General features: G+C 37.0%; 1 protein-coding gene across 1 annotated transcript in view; it reads right to left on the bottom strand.

The window, feature by feature from the left end:
• LOC149073971 (solute carrier family 23 member 2-like) overlaps positions 1–17,842 on the bottom strand; it is a 29,461-nt gene that overhangs the window by 9,003 nt on the left and 2,616 nt on the right. The window contains exons 2-7 of the mRNA XM_089246491.1: positions 13,722–13,898; positions 13,355–13,512; positions 10,461–10,611; positions 3,881–4,062; positions 1,829–1,949; positions 476–617 (exon numbers count right to left, since the gene is read on the bottom strand). Of these exons, the coding sequence (XP_089102617.1) occupies positions 476–617; positions 1,829–1,949; positions 3,881–4,062; positions 10,461–10,611; positions 13,355–13,512; positions 13,722–13,898 (931 nt within the window). The remainder of the gene's footprint in view (positions 1–475; positions 618–1,828; positions 1,950–3,880; positions 4,063–10,460; positions 10,612–13,354; positions 13,513–13,721; positions 13,899–17,842) is intronic.

The following is a 17,842-nucleotide window of genomic DNA, read 5'->3' as shown; positions in this document are numbered from 1 at the left end:
AATGCCCCTCACATAGAAATAAGTCGACTATGGCACCATCTATTTATTAGTTAAAATTGTAACTAGCTTTGCAAACCGGTGTTTTTTTTTAAATTCTTGGTCTGCCCTGTAAAGTTACCAGTTGTTTCTATCAATCACTGTTTCTAAATTGCGTCATTTCAAGTTAGGGAGTCCTTTCTGAAACATCCCGTGCACACCAGGGTCGTCTTAACGCATGGGCTCACTCGGTCACGGCCTGGAGGCCTCAAGAGAAGAGGGGGGCCTCACAAAAATGAGATCCGGTTGAAATTTTCTAGAATTTACCAGGTAAGGCCTCAGAAAAACCACTTGGCCCGGGGGCCCATGATGCTCATAAGACGGCCCTGGTACAAACCACAAATGTTTCAAAGTGAAATTTATAGTTCAATACTGCATTTGCAAAATACTGCATTATATAGTTCTCGTATAACATTTTTAAATTAATGTTCAACTGCACCTGGGTATGGTACCCTAATCCAATCAGCATCGTTGATAGCTTTAAGTCTAAGATCAGATCGAGCTTTGCTATTCTCTGATAAAGCTCCGCTAGTTGTCAGGATCGCACATAAACCCCAAGCTATTATTATGGTCAATGTCACCTAAAATAATGTAGAGTAAGTTGCAGTGGGCACATTAGGAGAAAACCGTTCTCGAATATTACATAGTTTTTAATACACACAAAACATAAACATACATACAATTAAACCTGGAGTTACGAACGGAAAAGGTGGAAAAAAACACAACAAGCGCAAGATAGTATTTCAAAATTGCTGCCATATATTTTTACGAATCACAACTTTTCTGGAGCCCCATCCCTTGTTCAACTGATAGAAATGCTCTGCATTTTAAAATTCAAATTTATTTAAAGTTTTCAAAGTTGTTAGTTTAATAATTTTGTATATAAATAGAATATGTTTTATTAAATTTTTTTCATAACTTACGAAAAATAAAATAATTAAAATTTTATACTTCAATTACTTGGCAATTGACTGATGGCCAAAAAATATTATGACATGAATACGTCTTTTAAATCAGCTATCTGATCAAACCGGTTGTATCTCCGAAAAGTTGGCGTAACGAAAATACTTTAAACGCTTATATCTTAAGCCGTATATGAAAAATGTATAAAAGTTTTTGGTCAAAGCCGTAACTATGGGGAAAAAGGGCGACAGCCTGGTCTTAACCGGATCAGAAAAGGGCGCCGAATTCACCTTTTAACACCCAGACTTGCACAGCCGAAGACTAGCACGATAACTACTCGACAAATATCAATTTGAAGTTGCTTTAAAGTTATCCATATGCTTAATTATCCTATTATCTTTAAATTCATTGTGCTAAAGAATTAAACTGGATTAATTGTTTTGTATGGGTGACTTCATCGTTTAGTATTCGTAACATTTTAAGCTTGAATTTTCCAAGAAATATTTGTGAAAAATAGGGGTCACGTTTTCTTCACTGTTTTTCTTAATAAATTCAACTTTTCGTAGAAATTTCTATGACAATGTGTCGTGCTACTAGCTTCTACTTTACATGTCTTTCCCTTGTGACCCACTTGGAATATTCTGCGGGTGAAAGTTTAAAACCGCTTTAGCAGACCGGAATGGACTTATCATGACGGCAAGCATGGCAGTCGAAATTATTTGATTCATAATCTGCTTGACGTTTTTTAAATTCCGAATGAAACATGGCATTGTTCGATGGATATAAAATTCCCAGTAATAGTCAGTTTTAATTCCAAATGAATAAGGAGACATGTAACATCGTGGAACAAGATTGCAGTTTGTATGTATGTTAGCTAGTCAACACTTACCGGGAATACTTTGAAAAAAGGAAACCATGTAACTCCACATCCTTTCTTTCTTTCATACGTGGGTAGTGGCACGTTCACATTAGCGAGGTACTGAGAAAATGCAATCAACAATATCATTGTCCTGAAAGAAATGGTGCCATCCTTATTTTAGATAAAATGTGATTTCATTTAATTATACATAATCACTGCAGCAAATCACTTATTGCATCTACCAATTTGAATTGACAACCCTGTTAGAGTACGCATGCACGTTATACCTACATTCGTTGAGAGCTAGAAGCTGGCCAGTTAGGCTGGTGCAGATGCCGATTGCTTGTGAATCTTTAACTTTTACATAAAAAGTTTTAGACGGAGTAAAAAAAAAGTGATATGGGATTAAATGTGCATGTGTTGGATTATTGTTCCATATTTTTTAGAATTATGCGAGGCATGCAGTGATTGAAAAATGCGATCCAAATGCTCCTAATCTCCTTTAGGCATATTACGACAACCGAGCTCATAAGAAGAACGCTGATTGAAATGAAACTACCAAGCAATTTGTCCACAATTTCCTATCATCAGCAAATTTGCTGACTACTATATATGCACCTTGTTCCAATTTATCAATAAAAATTATGAATAATACAGGTCCAAAAACCATTCCCTGCAGGACACCGCTAATAACATCTGTTCAACAGAGAGACCACTCACCATAACTTTCTGCTGTCTACTTCAACAGGCCCAGAAACCAGACAATTAAATCAGATCACCGCCACCGATTGCAATTTCATGCAACCTACCAAAAAGCTTGCCATGTGGGTCCTGGTCAAAAGCTTTCTAGAAGTCCAAAAAGAGAATGTGAAGCTAATCTAGCTAACGTAAAACTAAGAAGGTTCGTAATGCATGATCCACCCCGATGGAAACCATGCTGAGTTTCAGACACACAGAATGTGTTTCTCTCTACTCAATCAACAAGATGGTTTTTAATGATGCATTGAAAATTATTTCGGAGTGTGTAGGTCAAGTTCGCTGGTCTGAAAAAAAAAATGTTCTTAAAAATCGGTACAACATTAGCCATTTTACAATCTTGTGTAACACTGCCTTTCTTTAAATCACAATGGAAAATATTTGTGACCCAATCAACTAATCAGGAACGTCTTAAGAGTATCATGGGCCCCCGGGCCAATTGCTTTTTCTGAAGCCCTACCAAACAAATTCTCGAAAATTTCAACCAGATCTCATTTTTGTGAGGCTCCTCTTCGCTCGAGGCCCCCGGGCCGTGCCTGAGTGGGCCCATGCTTTAAGACGGCACTGCAACTAACACCTTGGCACATTCCTTCGCAACCCGTATAAAAAACTCTTCTGGCCTGGGTGCCCGGGTCTAATTTATTTGTAGTTGACTAACGAATTGAAGCCAGACATCAAATACTTGTCCATGATTCCAGTTCACCGTGGTGATCTCAGGAGAACTAGATATTAAAGACTGCTATCATCCAATGCACGATATTCAACAGGATATGTTGAGAATGTTCATGGAAACATTCTCGCATCGTCTTGAACAGTAAATCCCAGCAGATGTAGAAAGTTTAGAAGACATTATTTCCAAGTGGAACTGATACTTACACTACATGTATTATAACGTGTATCAACTGCCAATATTTTCCCTTCCATTTTATAGCCATCATAGAAAGATATTACCAGTACACATCGCCTCTCTTTGATTTGAAATCGGTAGATACAATATGCGTCACCCTGTATATGCTTTGCTGTTGGTAGCATGTCTCTGCATATGTCTACACCTATTACATACTAACTAATCAGTGAAAAAATTCTTAAAGCAAATGCAAAAATATCCATGAAAAAAAAAGGAAATTGCGGTAAGGTCAAGATATTCATTATGTCAACGTAAACTATATAAAAATTGAATGTTCAAATTCATCCAGTTTTGTAAACTTAACAATGGTTTAAAGTGAGACAGCTGAGAAAGGCACACACACATGGTACACTTCACTGCGAATGAAAAGGAGAAAAAGAAGGATACATATCAGAAGAGAAAGTGTGCTCAGTACTTACAAAGCTGCTATCCCCCAATGTCCCGAAGACTGTTTAGCTGCTTCACTGAAGAGATTCAAACCAATCAGAGTGATTGTTGGTACTATAGCAAGAGGTGTTATCCACCGCATGAGAAATCCTATGAGACCCGTTAATCCAACGAGTACTTCAACTACGGATGCTATAATGATTGCTCCTTGAACCTTTGCGAGAAAAAAAGGAATCTCTTAAATACTCTTTATATATATCCTATAATTTAGTATAACTCCAAAATTATGACAATTCGGGCATTTTCATTTCTGGAAAAAATAAAAGTGATGGAAAAGCATAAAGGATTCATCAAGCATTTTCATTAAAAATCAATTATGAAGTTTAAAATAACTTTATTTTTTATGTCTATTCAAAGGCTTATTGTTGTACTTCAAATATCTTATATCAAATATTTATCTTATCTTACCAACATCATAACAAATAAACAATCTTTTACAGTAGGGGTGAATCAAGAACCCAAATCCTTAACGATACCAGTATCTACAAAAAGGCTATTTTTTTTCTGATAACTCAAGAGATATATTCACTGTCAGATGTGACGCGCCTCATTCAAACTGATGCATTGCTGCTATCGGTACCAGTGAATTAGAGGGCGTTAAGTGACGCGTTAAAAATATTATTAGTTTCCATTGCACGAGTGCCAATTCATTCCCTTTCCTGACGAATTTCTATCACAAGATTTGGCGAAATTCACGAAAAGTAGGAAATTTCAATAAACTTCATTCCAATTCAGGAAAGGGGGTTGGGAAAGAGATGAGCTTTGTTTTGTTCCCTACCACCCTATATGCCTTGGTAAACCTATGAAGTAGGTCTTTATAGGGTTCTACCTTTAGGATCAAAAAAGGGGGAGAGGGGAACTTCATATTTTCTACTAGGCCAGAACGAGATATCTTTTTCGTGAGTCTGGGAAAAGGGTAATTAACAACAGTATTTATTTTTTGAAGATTCACGCACAGGGTGTTCCAAAGTGAACTGAAACTTTAAAAAAATATTTTCAATAAACACAATAAACACCAGTCTAGAATCTATATTGCAACAATAACAGATCTATAACAAATTTAATTCATTCTAAAATGATTAAAATTACAAAATACAATTCTTTCTGCTGATTAGAAGAAAAATATATGTGAAAATATGACTGGACGTGGATGACTTGTAAATAGACGTTTGGAACCTTTTTCCAAAGTATGAATCCTGCGGGTATTTATGTGATACTCGTATGTGTTTGTACAGGGTGGTTATAAATAAACTGACACTACTCAGACTTATGTAGCGCCCATTCTGATGGAGGTATTTCGATGAAAGTTGGCGTATAGGATATATGGACCGTGGGAAAAAGAAAGATTCAATTAAAAAATTGTTCAATTTTTGATTGCAGGTGAAAAGCGGCGCTTTTTTTATCGCAGTTATCTTTTTCCCATGGTACAATAACGTAAGATCCACCACAACGGGCGCTCCATAGGTCAGAGCAATGTCAGTATAATTAAACTAAGTAGTGCCAGTTTAATTATATATACTCAACAAAACTTATTTGGACCATGGAAAAAAGATAACTATGCCACTTTTTCACCTGGTGGTCAAAAATTGAATTATTTTTTATTGAATCTTCCCCCATGATCCACATATATGCTATATATCGAGTTTCATCAAAATAACTCCATCAGAATGGACGCTGCGTACATCTGAGTATTTTCAGTTTATTTATAACCACCCTGTCCACCCTGTATATAGTACATTTTTTTATGTTTCTTGAAATTACTTTGTGTTCTGTATATCGTGATTTAGGTTTAGTTTTTGTGGATAATCCCTTTAGAATCCTGCAATATTAATGCAATTCCTTTTTGTATATATTTGTATTACATTTTCGTTACATTTCTTGTGGAATTATTTTGTGCTACATGTATTTTGATTTAATTTTTGTACATTTTGTGAAATGGTTTCACACGTGTGCGTGTGTTTAAATATAGCCTATATATACATGTGTGTACGTATATGATGGTTGGGATCTCAGATAGACGAACAGACTCTCACTAATCCGTCACATATCCGACCAGGATATGCCGGATTAATGGAAGTTAATTGGAAAGTTCATTTAAACAGCATAAACTTCTGTTCACGGACATGCAGTGAGATGTTTTTCCTCTTCGATGGTAGAAGAGAAACCCCCTAAAAACGCCGGAATAGAGCACGGCCGGATTATTGAAAGTATACTGTATTTTATTATAAACACCTACCAATTTATACGATGCTTTTTCTTATATTATTATACATACCGTATATCAATTATTACTATTATTATATGCAGTATATATATATATATATATTTGTGATGCAAAAAATCAAATTCATTAACATTCGAAAAAACCATCGCACGTTGGTTGAGCTATTTTTCTCGTCCTAAAGCCCTAGGTTTCTGCAAGAGGACGTAAAACAAGTCAAGTCATGACTGGACGTGAATTCTCTGTTTGTCAAGATACGTTTGTATTTAAAAAAATCTGTGTATGTTCATCTGTATGTATATTTTCTTTGTTCGGTAATAAACAAATAAATATATGTAGCCTATATATGCTTTATACAAAATAATAACCAATCAGTAAAAATTGAAATAACTTTGTACTATCATTACTAAATATCCTTTTCAGACCCTGTAGCTACGAACGCGGTGGTTGCTTTTCTCACTCGTATTTACAGTATATATATATATTAACGTATATATATATTCAGTATATTAACTTCAGGGAGCTAAGCCCTGAAGTGTTTTGAGTTAGGGTCATGGGAATATGAACTTTGGGGAACTCCATCAGAGGGAAGCACTTAAAGTTGAACTTTATGTGTTTTCAAGATGGCTTCCAGGAGAAAGTGCGATGCATAAAATTTAGCAATAAAATTAGAAAAAAAATTTTGTATGTGAATATAAATATAAACTGCATCATCTTTGCTGAAAATATTTGAATGAGGAGAATTATTTTTTTTTCTTAAGAAGCTCAAAACTTTGACGGAAAATTTTAAAATTAAAAAAAAAAATGAAGATTTGCTAACACACATTTATGATTTAATGCATTTTTTTGAAGTACCGAAAATGCAAAAACATCTTGAAAATTCCAAAAAATGAATGCTCGGGTCTGAAAGAGATACGATTGATGTGATGACGGGGGTGATCGGCTTCTGAAGCAGTCATTTGAAAACTCTTAGAAATCTCATTCCAATGTTCTCGAAATGCTCACCATTTCCTACATACATCATCAGCACAGAATAAAAATCACCATTACACCTCCTGCAACGTCAATACAGTAATGGCTTGTCATTTAAGAGACTGAGGATTTGTTCTAGTTCCACGAGTGTGGTGAGGATTTAGTCGGTACACCGTGCCTTTCAACTAGACCCAAAAAAAGCAATCTCCAGGATTTAAACCCGCGAAGAGTAGCAAATTCATGCCCTTACCATATACAATGAATGAATGAACGCCAGAAAACTTTGCCTCTGGACTTATCCCGTTGTCGAGATCTCTTCCAGCCCAGCTTCGTGGCAGAGTCGGGAACACCTTACCATATACAGTGAAGTCTCGATAATCTCAAGTTGGATGAAACCAAGACCCCCCCTCGGTTTATATCTGAAAAGAAATGGAAAACGGCTTTCCAAGGGTGGGAGGGGGCAGGCCAGTAGCCAAAAATTTCTTTCGGAGGGGGACCACTTGCATTTTGGGAGGGGGGGGGGAACCAAAATGGTCGAACAATAGATTTGGCCATCTTTTCCCCGTTTTTCAGTCATTTTCTCACATTTCGGTGGGGGAGGGGCAGACCCCCCCAAGTCCCCCCTCGTTATGGCCTTGGTTCTTACTCATACCTATTTCGCCTTTAATTCAGCAGCTCAGTTCATTATACAACTGCCAAGGCTTTGTTTAAGGGAGGCTGACAGGGCTCCAGGCCCTATGAGGTCTGACACTATTTTGTTTTTTTTATTATTATAATTTACTTTAGAGTGACTTTGGGAATCCACCACAGACTCCAGTCTTGTGATCAGGACCTCCTTCCAACTGAAACTTGTGTTTGGTGAAAAACAGAGAGGAAAAAAGGAATTTTAAATGATTCCCAGCAGCTCTCGGATTGACCGGAACCTTGAAGTTTCGGGAATCGAATTATCGAGACTCAGTTGTAAAAGTTTCATAGTGCTGCAACGCTATCTGTCGAAGACGTCTGGTTATGGCACAAGGAATCATATTAAGGAATATTTCTGACCTCACACGCTAATCCTCTTGCAGGAATAACTTTATCTGTTATAACTTCATATTCAACATCGAAAAAACAGTCAGTGCATTTTACGACATTCTATGCAGAGTGAATATGGCAGGTTCTGTCAAACGAAAGGGGGGTGATAGACGAGCCTAAGTGGAACATTGAACACTCTACCAACCTTGTCTTATCTCGAACCGCTTTCGAATTATGGTGGATAATCGATTATAGAAAAAAGATGCGTCGAGTATATGAAAAACCCACATTTTTTTTTGTGTGAAGTTTTTGGAAGACGTACTCGCAAACTAAGCACATATGTGGAAAAGGCAAAAGCAATCCTATAAGGTGACATCAATTTCGTCGAAATATCTGGATTTAGTAGCGAGCTCAAAGCGCTGAAAGATTGGCGTAGTTCAAAATCAAATTGTCGTCAAAATTCTTCATCGCCAATTACGCAAATATTTTACCAATTAAATTTAATATTTACCAAAAAACTTTTCCATTGCATCAGCTTTCGAAAGCGCCTACAGCAAACCATATCGGTGTTCTAGTACAGCAGTAATTTAGCCTTTTGTTTACAATACATCACTGAAATCAGTGTTCATCTAAGTAGACATTCGGCGAACATTCGGAATTTGCGGTTCCTGATTTTGCCGACAATTTGATTTAGCAGAAAAAAATCCCATAACGTGACACCATTTCCATTAGAATATCTGGATTTAATGGCGAGCAACAAGTGCTGAGATATTGGCGAAGTGTAAAATCAAACTGTCGCCAAAATCTACTAAATGTCTACTTCGACGAACACCGATTTCAGTGATTGTATTATAAAAAAAAGTCTAAATTACTGCTGAACCAGAACACCGATATGGTTTGTTGTAAGCTCTTTTGAGAGCTGGTAGAATTAGTTTTTGTTAAATTTGACCAATTGTAGCTAGAATGGTGTTTGCGGAATTGGCGGTTATAGATTATGGCGATAATGCGCGATCTTGCACTTCTCCAATCTTTCAGAGTTTGCTTGTAACTCACCATTAAATACAGATATACTGTAGACAGGGCCGTCTTAAGAGCATCATGGGCCCCCGGGCCAAATGATTTTTCTGAGGCCCTACCAGGCAAATTTTCGAAAATCTCAACCAGATCCTATTTTTGTGGGGCCCCTTTTTCTCTTGAGGCCCCCCGGGCCGTGCCCGGGTGGGCCCATGCCTTAAGACGGCACTGACTGTAGATAAAGTCAGTGTCACCTCTTATAGGATTTTGCTGCAAAATAAATTGCCACCAAAATCTGTATCCACCAATTCCGAATTTTCATCGAATATCTACTTCAACCTATGATTTCAGTGATTCATTGCGAATAAAAAAAGGCTAAATTTTTCCTAAACCAGAACACCGATATTGTTCATTAAACGCTCTTTCAAAAGCACTACAATGGGCAAGTTTTTGGTAAACTTCACTGATTGTAGCTACAAGGGTGTTTGCGGAATTGGCGATTAAAAACTGGCGACAGTTTGCTTTTGAACGTTTCCAATCTTTCAGCGCTTGTAGCTTGCCATTAAATCCAGATATTTCAATGAAATTGGTGTCATCTTTTAGAACTTTTTTTGTGTTTTGAATTTTTTTAAGGACAGGGTTGGTATTTCATGTTCCTCTTGATCTCGTCTGTCACCGCCTTTCGTTTGTGAAAACATGTCACGTTCACCCTGTATATGGATTTCATTTCTATAGATAAAGTAGATACAAGTGGTAAAGATCAAAAGAAAGGACTATCGCAAAAAATTAAGCGTACAAGTCGGACATGAAAAGAACCCAAAAGTTCAAGTTCATTTAGACTACATCACACCATTAAAAAAGTATTGTGGAAAAAAAAAACTGACTATTGTGACGAACTTTTGATAAAGCGATTCAAGGCAAAGAAATGTAACATTATGGTTTCTTTTCCTACAATCGAAATCGGTAGCAATTGTTATCATCTTGTTTTTTGATAATTTTTTACGGTTAAAGATTATTGTAGTATATCACGAAACAAATCTTTCATTACATAACAGGTAAATACGTTGTAAGATTGTGTTGTTTCCGTGAGAGCAGATGTATGCGTTTGAGAGGACTATTGCATAATACCGCTATGAGTCATAATATTATTATTAAAATTGTTTTTTTTTGTTTCAAAATTTTTGTTGTTTTATTTTACGCGTGATAACTTGAATTTTTTCTTTGTCTTTTATACCGAAATGATAAGTTGAAGCTCTTTTTATGCAATTTAACATACGTAAAAACCTTGACTACTAAAAAAAGTTTAATACGACAACAATTAATATACTGACCTCTCTCATTCTTGTCATCCATATATCATCTTTTTCTTGAAGAGTTAAATTGGCCATGATACTAACATCTGGACATTGATACTTCGTTTGGCTTAAGATGGCAATCGTCGGAACGAGAAATGACAGAGATGGGCCTTGTATTATTGGTAACCTTGAAAAATACGAAAAAAAAAATCAAAAGTTAATATTTAGGTAAACTATATGCATTAAGTATAAAGAGTGTAGGCACCTTAAAAATGAGTCATATGGCCACCCTGTGTTGATTTCCAGATAAACTCCTGATATTGCCTATTATGGCATCTTACCCTCTGATGGAATTGGAACTAGCTTCTGGTTTAAAAATTCAATATTAAAAAAATCCAACAGATTATAGCATTGAACAAAAGAAGGATCTGAAGCAGTGTTTCCCAACCGGCACACTTGGGAATAACTTCAAAATTTGGGGCACCCTTCCTTGAGAGAATAGAGAGTTTGCTACAACAAAAATCACTGAGTGAAAATACATCAAGAGTTTTGTTCGATTAATCATTAATGTGATTGATGCTTAACTTTTGTGCAAACTTTTGATTGATGCTTAGAGCACTGCCTTATAGTTGGCAACGAAATACCCATATCATCCTTAAGGCCTTGCAGTGTATTTATTGCTTTGTATTTTATTGTCTCCATAATCAGAGAAGGCTGCTCGCATAGAATGATGTTTAAAACGGTGAAAGTGCGTAAATTGCTTTTTTCATTAGATTAAGATACTCCTCTCTCAATCCAAGGTAAAAAACAGCCCCCGACGTCTCACTCTTGGTGAACTTACCTTTGAGTGTGGAATCAGCGTAAAGATCAACAAATTCATCTGATTCGGCAAGCAGTGAAATCTATTTTCTCCGCACTGTCTGGATGAGACAACCCAGTCGAAATTCTCAGTGGAAAGAGATGGAAAGTACATATCTATTGCATCTTGCACTCTTGATAAGTATTGAAAAATGAAGTCTCTTTCAGCTTATCCGAAGATGATGCCACCCTCCGCTATTATTACGAAGGTTTCGACAGCTGGTTGATGCGAAGATAAATCCAAGAAAAAAAAATTCAACTGCCTTTGAGAGAAATTGAACCTACGTCCTCTCACTTGCCGGGTGAGCGCACTAGACTACAAAGCCAACGAATCATCTTTCCTTAGAGCTCGTGTGCTCTGAACGGGGCCGTACATGGACATCCAGACTCAGGTAAAAGCTCACATTGCTGACACTGCAACCATAGATGGCGACTTATCCGATAAGTCTGTCATGCATGAGGGTAGTTTATTCGACTTTAATATTCTTTTTATTTATCTTCATAATATCTCGCGGCACCCTAGGGTGCCGGGGCACACCGGTTGGGAAACACTGGTCTGAAGAAATAAAATTGGTCTTTTTGAATTCTGTCCATGATTAAAATGTCCACAGTTTTCGATCGACGAGCTACTGAAATACTGTTTCTCGGTTAGTTGTGCAGTCATCCAAATGGTCTGAGTTTATTCACAGGCACTATTTCATCAAAATTCAAAATAAATAACCTCTTTAACATCAGTAACAAAAAAATGAAGTGAAACCACTACGAAACGGAACGTGAGCTACTGAGATAATATTCCATTTTAGACAGATTTCCTTTTTATACAGGTGCAAATCAAAGCAATAATCATTGAACAGACTATATTTTGATTCGGTTTGAGACAGGTTTCCGTCTCATACAGTGTCCGTTTTACACAGGTTTCGCTGCACTTAGAAGCTCTTATCCCTTTAGGTTAGAAGTTCCGGGAGTTTTAGGGGTTCTATTATGCTTGATTCTGTGGAACCCAAAAAAAATACTCACGGAACCTCAGGGTTTCGTGGAAAATCCGTGGGAAGTCCATGCCAAAAGGAATCTTGTTCTTGGTTGTCTTCGTCAACCATGAAATCACTAAGAATAACACTTTCAAGTTCGCAGAGTAGCCACTTCCCAAAGAATAAGTGCCCTCTCTCTTGCTTTTTTAAGCCAGATTCACTCTAGCGGAACTGCACAGCATTCTTACGGCACAAAACCCGTTTTTGGGATGTTGCAATAACGCGGTAGATTTTGCCTAGCTACACCCCAAAACCGGTTTTCACTCTGCAAGATTCTTCGCAGCTCCACTGTTTAGGAAACGGCTTTATGTTTCATTTACGACCCAGTAACACACACTAAAGCCGGGTTTTCCTAGGAGTAGAATTTCTGTGCCGTATGCAGCGTGAAGGAGGGGATTGGTTAAAAACCTGAAATTCAGGTTTTTTAACCAATCAGCGTTTTCACGCTGCACACGGTGCAGATCTAGGAAAACCCGGCTTTAAGCCGGGTTTTCCTAGGAGTAGGCTTTTTGCGCCACGCTAACTAAACTGGATCATTTCGCGCCAGCAGAAACGTGCTACATAATTACGCTACACGTTTGTGTTTTCCTAGCATGGAGCATGAGCTCAGGGCGGCTATAGAGTATAATTATGGCCCTGGCATCAGCTACTCTGTCGTCTGCATGCTCCGGTTTGAAGGGAAGGGAAAGAAAACAACAAAAATGAAGAGCAGATCGGTGAAACGCACGGCGCATTTGACTTCTCTAGAAGCAGTCCATCAATCACGCCCAACGTAAAACGCTCTCGTGAGCAGTATTGTGCTCTGTTGGAAAACAGCCATACTGCTTTTATTATTGATGAGTAGACGGCGTGTCACGCTGGGCGATTCACGTTGCACGCGGAATAGAAAACCCGGCTTAATGATGAAAAAAAAAGCTATGATGATAAATTTTTGGTTTGGCGTATACCATCTCATAAAGATTATCCCATCTTCTTTTAATTACCCTGTATAATCAATAACACATCAATTTCATTTGCCATCGATATTGCAAAATTAAAAAATACCTGTTTCCTAGGAAAGTTTGCAAGAAAGTTGCAATTCCAGACACAAAAAATGTTGTAGAGATCAGTATGGCTTGAGCGGAGCTGTCCTCTGTGGTACAGAGTTTAGACGATATCAGATAAGGCACACTGATTGCTCCACTGAACATAGCTAAGTTATGCTGCAAACAGATATATAAAATCAATTTCACTATTCAACGAAATGCTTTTTGTAAGAAAACGTCAAAGAATTATGCAAATTTGCTTATGAGAGTGTGTGTGTGTGAGTAGAAACCTATTTAAAAAAATTTTCCAAGATTTGGTACAACTTCCATCTATTCTCGATGAAGATATGCTTTCGTGATTATAATATGGTATAATTATTACTCACTTGTAGTCCAAGTATCAGCGAGAGCCTCCATGACGGAACATCGTGGACTTTATAGAGAACATCAGATTCGGTGACTTCTGGGGAATCATCGAGAGAAGTTCGTACTGAGACTTTTAGCACACTGGGTGTTTGAGGTTGGTGGGTTTTTACTGGAATGTCGTCGGAAGTGGAATTAATCTACGAAAGGGTTAGACATAATAATTTTTTATTTGACAAGAACAACACACAAACACAATCACAGACAGTGATATGAAGAGTTCATTCGTTCATTAAAATTCTTCAACTGTGCATCTCTACCCAAGAAACAAACGGAGCTGTCTATTGACACGAAGGATGAACTTGAATAAAATATTATTTAATACACATTCTCTTTAGCACATTTAAAAAAAGACCGCTTCCTTCCGAGCCGAAAAGGCATCGTTTTAACTGCTTAGACTGAGAGAAAAAAAACAAAACACAGAGGGAGAGGGATTTCATTGATGACGTCAGAATCGTCTGGGTCAAATCTGACACCTCAAAATATACGAGAGAAAATTATCCCCCCCACGTACACACACACACACTGATTAGCGACAGACAGGGTGCCAAAATTTGAAGATAAGTTTTTTGAACACTAAAGAGCGCTATAAAAAAAGGACAAAAACTGACCGAAGGTTAAAATTAACAGCTTCAAAATTGGATAAATGAGAATTTTATAAGATATGAGATACTGAATATCTTTTTATTTTTTACACTACCACTTACACTACTTATTTTATACATAACCAATACCAGCTTTATTTACTCTAGTAAAGCTGGTGTTGACACACCCCAGTCGAGTTGTTCGTAGATATCCCCACCCATTTGTGATTTGGTCAGCTCATTTTTCTGTGTCTTATGCAGTGAAACCCGTCAGCTTGGACACCTCTGTACACTGGACACCTCCCTACATTGGACGGTTTTGAACGAAACCAACCAGAATCGGTTCCATTAATCTTATAACAGAATTTTTCTACAATACAGTATCTTAATATCTTCCTCACCTCTCTAACTTGGACAGATTTTAATGGAACCATATACGCCCAAATTAGACAGGTTATAGTGTACATTCAGATGGAAAATATAAACCATTAGAAAGTTACAGACCCGCTCTGCCTTCGGCTGCCAACCTCCCCCCCCCCCCACCTTCACATTATATCTTGTTTATTTCGTCCCACTTCTATGAAAGTGGCATGTGGAAGCACCAGTTTACTGACAAATTTTACAATATTAAAGCAAAAAAAAAACCAATATGATTCAACAAGAACCCCTCGAAATGAGTCAACTTTCTCACGGGGATCCCCAGTTTGGAGCCCTGTTACCCCCCCCCCCCTTACGGCTACAAAATTTTTCACTTGTATTCATTTTACATTTCACAATGATTAAAATCTAAGGGCCCCCAACCCAAGAGCCGAAGGCCAATACGGAGATTTTGGGTGGGCCCCGTAAGTGAATTTATACTGGGCTACAAAAAACAAATTTATAGATGATTGAATGGCCCGCGGCAGTTCCAGAACATTTAAGCTGTCCGTGGGACATTTAGCGATCCATTAAGTGACACGTGGCACAGTTAGAGCACTTAAGCGGTCCGCGACCCTATTTCTAGAGCAATTGAAGAACATTTAGAGATCACTAAAGTGTCTCTGTAGAGGACTTATCAATATGAGGGATTGTTAGTCCAGGTGCCACAAACCCATGGGCGGAGATACGGGGGGGGGAATCGCCCCCCAGCGTGAAAGGTGAAGTCGACTGATCTAATGTATATATGTATATATGAATTGACATCATCATCATCGTGCCCCCCTAGCAATAATGACAGTGCCCCCCAGACTTCCAAGTCTATCTCCGCCTATGCACAAACTGAGAAAGATTCTTCTCATTTTTGGCACACTCTTAGTAACAATGCCATTAAGAATATTTCATATTTTTATAAAGGATTGTTGATGACGTCATCATCATTCCGACTCCCCATACCCCTTTGTCTGCAAATCCGAAACTCCCTCCTTCCTATCGATGTTTACGTAATACTTGAATTACCTCTAAAAAAGTAAATTTTCCCCCTCTATTCCAATTTGGCTTCAGAATGTTTTTTTTCGGTTCCCGTCTCTGATGAGGGGTTTCTTTCTTCTTCTTCTTAGCAACTTTTTTGAAAATCATGCTCAACGCAGTGAATGTTTAGAGTGTGTATCATTTAGGACTAGAATTTTTATGCACTAAAAATGAAACGTTATTACTGATTGGTGAAAAATCTTGAAAAAATTCAGGTTTTTCAATCAATAAGCAACGATATTGAATTTTTAGAACATAAAAATACTACACTGGACAACACTGGTATGTGGCTGTAAATAGATTAATAATCTTAATCGGTGAAAAATCGTTTGAAAAATTGGCTAAAATTTGTCCATGGAGGACACTTTTTAGCGTTTGTGGGAAATTGTGAGAGTTTTTATCAAATAAAAAAAATTATTTAAAAATATTTTTCTTAATTTTATGCAATGCTTTTCTAAAGCTAAATACTTGTCTAGATATTCTTACCTGTAGATGGCAGCACATTAATTCTGAATTTGTGGAAAATACTTACTCAAAAGGGAAATTTTCGGGAAAAATTTTGGCTCGATGAGATTAGATACCATCACTGCATCTGATCAAGTCGAGTAGGTCCAGATAAAAACAATAGTGCCTCAATATTTTAACCCCTTCTCGTACAAGCTGCTGGCGATAAATTTGAATGATCTGTATTAGATTTATAGGTGATAAATGTGGTGGCCTTGTTCCATGTTAAAAAAAGAAAGGAAAGAAAGAAAGAAAACAAAGAAATAAAGGTGGGGAGGAACGGTACAAAGATGATTGTTTAAGAAAGTACTAGCACACTGCCTTGTTTTTTCACCCTCACCCACAAACTTGTTTTGTAGTTTTTTGTACTTGTTCTCCTCTTTCTCACTTCTATGCGCAGTATATAAGAGAAGAATTAATTCTAAGAAAAAAAGATACATTATATATATATATAAAATGTATATATATATATATATATACAGTGAAACTTCGATAAGTCGTCACCTCAAGTTATCGAAAAATTATGACGGTTTAAGCGGGGTGCCGTCAGTTGTAATGTGCAATGTTGTGAAAATCGTATAAATTTAAAGTAATAAGACATTTATTAAAGCATGAATCAAAATAACAATATTAATAAAATTTACAGATTGCGAAAGAAAAAAAATAATAGCAATTTTTTATCTTTTTTATCTCTTATTACTTAAATTATTGAGGTAAAATGTACTGTACACTTTGATTCATATACTAGCAATTTTTAATTTAGACTAGCAGAGCAACTGTTAGAATAGGTAGTTTTTCTTCATAACAGAACTCTCTATTGCACATTAATTTTACATATATACATCAAATTTAATTTTAGTGTTTTAATTCCTCACCAGTAGTTGATGATACAACTACAAAGTAATCTCGAACACTTTTGACTTGGTGGAGGGGCCCTGGGCAGGGAAAGTAAACAGAAGACCTCAACTTGGGAAAGAATGACTGATTTTTTTCAACAAAGATATTTTGTTTAAATTTCAAGCTCTAAATTGGTATAGTCCATGCTTTTCTATGATAATTTATTATCCGTAGCCGTTGCACTTTGACTTTAACTTGATTAATTTGATTCTTCGATTTACATAATTTTTGATTTCCTTGTACTATATGTAATCTTTGACGTGTCAATAAATTTTGGTTTTGCCGAAGATGCCCTGCACCCCCTACTGGGGGGGGGGCGAAGTGCTTACGTTGCTTCTTGTGACAGAGCTTGGGTGTCTCGCGGTTTGTCCAGTTTCTCCAATGGAGCCCAGGCAGAAATGAGGTCTAGCTTGAACAGTCCCCAAAGATTTTAGTCGGCAAATGAACTTCCCCAGCGTAACTTTCGTTACTTAAACTGTTTCGTTTGGGTATATAGGATTTTATGGTGACTTTTTTAAGCATATGGTAATGCTGTTAACAAGCTCTTTTTTTTTTAATGGGAGCCATAAAAATAGTCTGTTCCTCTTTCTCAAACTTTTTCATAGTGACGACTTAACCGAAATTAGCGACGAGTAAACGAGTGTTTAATAACA

Source organism: Pholcus phalangioides, unplaced genomic scaffold (assembly GCF_987345545.1).
Source record: "Pholcus phalangioides strain wild (caught in Gottingen) unplaced genomic scaffold, Ppha-v1.0 ptg000017l_1, whole genome shotgun sequence".
Lineage (NCBI taxonomy): Eukaryota > Metazoa > Arthropoda > Arachnida > Araneae > Pholcidae > Pholcus > Pholcus phalangioides.
This window is presented reverse-complemented; position numbering and strand designations above follow the sequence as displayed.